Source organism: Trypanosoma grayi (genome assembly GCF_000691245.1).
Source record: "Trypanosoma grayi strain ANR4 Tgr_1162_V1, whole genome shotgun sequence".
Taxonomy (NCBI): Eukaryota; Euglenozoa; class Kinetoplastea; order Trypanosomatida; family Trypanosomatidae; genus Trypanosoma; species Trypanosoma grayi.
In genome coordinates this window covers 1263-4744 of record NW_008826781.1, presented here as the reverse complement: position 1 = coordinate 4744, position 3482 = coordinate 1263, and the positions used below count along the sequence as shown (strand labels likewise).

The window sequence follows — 3482 nt, the reverse complement described above, 5'->3', positions numbered from 1 at the left end:
CGCCTTCATCAGCTCGATCCCTTCGCTGAAGGGTCTGTGGACGGGCAGTGACTACTGCTCTTACCCCGGTGTCACGTGCGACGGTAACGGCGTTGCCTCCATCGCTCTTCAGGATGTGTTAATGGACGGGTATGTCATTTTGGGTCACGCGCCTGAGCTGTATCGGAAAGTCAACGGCGCGGCCGTGCGAGTCCGTGCGATCAGCTTCACGGGCTTGAGGGGCATCCGTGGCACCTTTCCCGCTAGCTGGGGTCGGCTGGCGCAACTGGAAGAACTAGACCTGAGTGGAACGGGGATGGGGGGTGAGATCCCCGATGAGTGGAACGGAATGAGCAGCCTGAGGACTATTGTCATCAGCGACACGAAGGCCTGCAGCGGTCTTCCCAATTGGAAGGAGAAGTCCATGCCTCAGCTGGTGTCAGTGGACTTCAGCAACAACGGAATGAGAGGCCCACTTTCCCGTAATTTCGGGACCTTCAGTGGCCGCGACATGACCCTGGACATCTCGGGTAACTCGTTCTGTGGTTGCGTGCCGCCTACATGGGCAAGCAGCGTTCTCAGGGATGCCGCAGCTGCTGCCGACCCTGTCCTGTTGCAGCCGAATTGCGGCTCCATTAACGCCTGCAACAGGAAAATTTACCGGTGCATGTACAACGACGCGGCTGCACTTGCGACTGGCTCGCCGCTGCTGGTACTGTTTATCACCGTGGCGATCTCGTTTGCGCTGGTGTGCGCATCGGCAGTGTGACACCCCGTTTTAGGGCCACATAGTACTTTTTGTGTCTATTGTTTTCCCACCCCTCACGCCAACGCAAGTGGCGCTGCCTGCAACTGCCTGGCACGTTATAGTATATGTGTGGCTTTTCGCGCAGCATGGGATAACTGTTGGGCGATGGACCCACACACCCGACAGCCACTGCGAACGTCCAAAGGAAATAAATGTGCCAACGTCCGTACATATCACTCATTTTGTGTTCATGACCTCTCCAAATGCACTTCGACGAAAAAAACTGTCAGCACCCCCCATGGTGTTTCAGCACAAAGGGCCGCTGCTGGGGACCTCGTACTTTTTTTAATTCCCATCGCGGACTGTGTCCCGTGCAACCTCCGTGGCCACGCAGCGCAGCGTGCCGGGGCGGGCGTCATCCACTCTCTCTCCCTCTCTCTCCCGCTCTGTGTGCCCCCCAATCCTCCTGCGGTGTGCGTGACGGTGGGCGCCGCGCCGAAGCTGCCGCCACCTGCTCTGTCACGTGCGGGGCCGCAGACGTTTCGGTGATGGGGCGGAGCCCGCTGTGGATGGCCGCCGCGGTGCTCGCTGCGGTCTGCCTCGCCGTCTGAGATCTATTTTCTGATTTTGTTATTTTACAGCTATTTTTTGGTTTCTCTAGACACTCATTTCTGCGTTACCATGTGTTTACGGTGTTGGTGGTGGCACCACCCGCCTGCTCTTCCCTTCCCGTGATGTGAATGGCTCAGCCGACTGGCGGACATGCCGTGGTGGCGGTTCACGTTCACCACGCGCTCGCGCCTCATTGTCCTACTACTCCTCACCGAGTCGCTGCGTGGCGCCGCGGCGCTGTGCCTACCGCCGCCCGGCCTCGCCTCTCTGGTGTGCCCCGTGAGAGGCGGGGTCCGAATGCTGCCTTCTTCCTTTCCGTGCTTGCCTGCGCGCCCCCGCCTTCCACTCCCCCACACTCTCCTCCTGCAGCTCAAGCGGCTTAAGGCGACACAGCGAAGCAACCAAAGGCCATGGCGCAGCACCAGCACCACGTCGGAGCAGCCGTTCTTGTGACGCTGCTGCTCTGTGTCCTCACGCCAAGCGTGCAGGCCCAAGGCGACCCCACGGAGACGAAGCGGTTCTTGGACGCCTTCATCAGCTCGATCCCTTCGCTGAAGGGTCTGTGGACGGGCAGTGACTACTGCTCTTACCCCGGTGTCACGTGCGACGCCGACGGCTATGCGCGGATCGATCTTTCCAGCGTGGCGGGTTCTGATTTGTTCTCCGGCAAGCTGCCGAACATAAGGCATCTTTCCGGTGTCGGTATTCAAGTGCGTGAGATCAACATGAACGGCATGAAGAAGATCACTGGCCCTTTTCAGGACACCTGGGCAAGGCTGGTGAATCTCGAGTCCCTCGACCTGAGCAACACGGGGCTGGGCGGCATGATCCCGAGCAGCTGGAACGGAATGAGCAGCCTGAAGAATGTTGCCATCAGCGGCACGAAGGCCTGCAAGGGACTGCCTGATTGGACAGCATCGTCGATGCCACAGCTGGTGTCAGTGAACTTCGCCAACAACTTCATGGGGGGACCGTTGACCACTGTCTTTGGGACCTTCAGCGACCGCGCCATGACCCTGGACATCTCGGGTAACTCGTTCTGCGGTTGCTTACCGTCCACGTGGACAAGCCCAGCACTGAGGAATGCCGCGCAACTCGCCAACCCGAAGCTTTTGGATCTGAGTTGCAAGTTGATCAACACGTGTGTTTCGAAATCGTTCGCGTGCACCGGGGGCGATGGTGCCGCCGCGCTTTCGACGCACTCGCCTCTGTTGGCACTGTTTGCCAGCGCGGCGGCCGCGCTCGCACTGATGTGCGCATAGGCGCTGCAGCCAGCTGTTTTCGCATCCGGTGTGTGTTATTGTTTGTTTATTTTTGTTTCCCTCCCTTCCCCAACAGCTGGGCAGTGCCGCCCGGCACGTGCTCGCATAATGGGGCCTCAGCATATATAACTTGCGGGGCGTTTCCAGGAACGCGATCACGCAATGAGATATTCCCCGAGTGACAGCGAAAAGGCACCGGTGTGACGCAATCCGCATATACCATTGATTTTTGGCTATCTTCTTTTCTATTCGGTGAAAACGTTCCGCGGACAATCTGTGGCGCCGTCACACGGGCGCCGCTGCTGGGGAACTGGTATTTTTTTTTTTCATTTCCATCGCGGACTGTCTCCCGTGCAACCTCCGTGGCCACGCAGCGCAGCGTGCCGGGGCGGGCGTCATCCACTCTCTCTCCCTCTCTCTCCCGCTCTGTGTTCCCCCCCCCCCCNCACCCACTTCACAGAGATGGGTGCAGTTGTTAAGTGGTTTGAGTGGTTTATGTATCATTGGTGGAATGTTTTGTAGATTGGTGCGAGTTGGGAAAATGGTGGTTGTTTTATGTTCGGGTGTAGCTCCTTTGTTTTGTACTTCTAGTTCTTGGTTTCATAAGCTGTTTGCTTTTTGTTTGGAGAGCAGTTTTTTGAAGTCTTGTTTATCCTCAACTTGGCGTTCTTTTTTGTGTGGGGGAGCGGAATTTGTCGTTTTGTCTAATCGGAGGCCTTTGAGTATGGGCCAGAGGGAAGGGTTCTGCTTTATCGTCCCACCCACACCCTGTTTCCCGCAACGCGGCGGTCTCTGGAGGTGTGGAGCCGAAAGGTTGCCCTTTTGTATGTCGATGGAAGTTACCTGGTGTGATGATGCTTGAACTGGAGGGCTAGCCCATT

At 57.6% G+C, this 3482-nt stretch overlaps 3 protein-coding genes across 3 annotated transcripts; all 3 read left to right on the top strand.

Annotated features, from left to right (window-relative positions):
* Nucleotides 1-121: 121 nt before the first annotated feature.
* Nucleotides 122-748, top strand: DQ04_11621020 (surface antigen like protein; the record flags this gene model as incomplete). Its single annotated transcript, XM_009316569.1, has 1 exon — nucleotides 122-748. One exon carries the CDS (start codon nucleotides 122-124, stop codon nucleotides 746-748), a length of 627 nt encoding a protein of 208 aa, XP_009314844.1.
* Nucleotides 749-892: 144 nt separating this feature from the next.
* On the top strand, nucleotides 893-1276 carry DQ04_11621010 (hypothetical protein; the record flags this gene model as incomplete). Its single annotated transcript, XM_009316568.1, has 1 exon — nucleotides 893-1276. The coding sequence occupies one exon, from the start codon at nucleotides 893-895 to the stop codon at nucleotides 1274-1276; it is 384 nt and encodes a 127-aa protein (XP_009314843.1).
* A 473-nt stretch (nucleotides 1277-1749) lies between these two features.
* Nucleotides 1750-2601, top strand: DQ04_11621000 (surface antigen protein; the record flags this gene model as incomplete). The annotated part of the gene is made up of 1 exon (XM_009316567.1): nucleotides 1750-2601. One exon carries the CDS (start codon nucleotides 1750-1752, stop codon nucleotides 2599-2601), a length of 852 nt encoding a protein of 283 aa, XP_009314842.1.
* Between the last annotated feature and the right edge of the window lie 881 nt (nucleotides 2602-3482).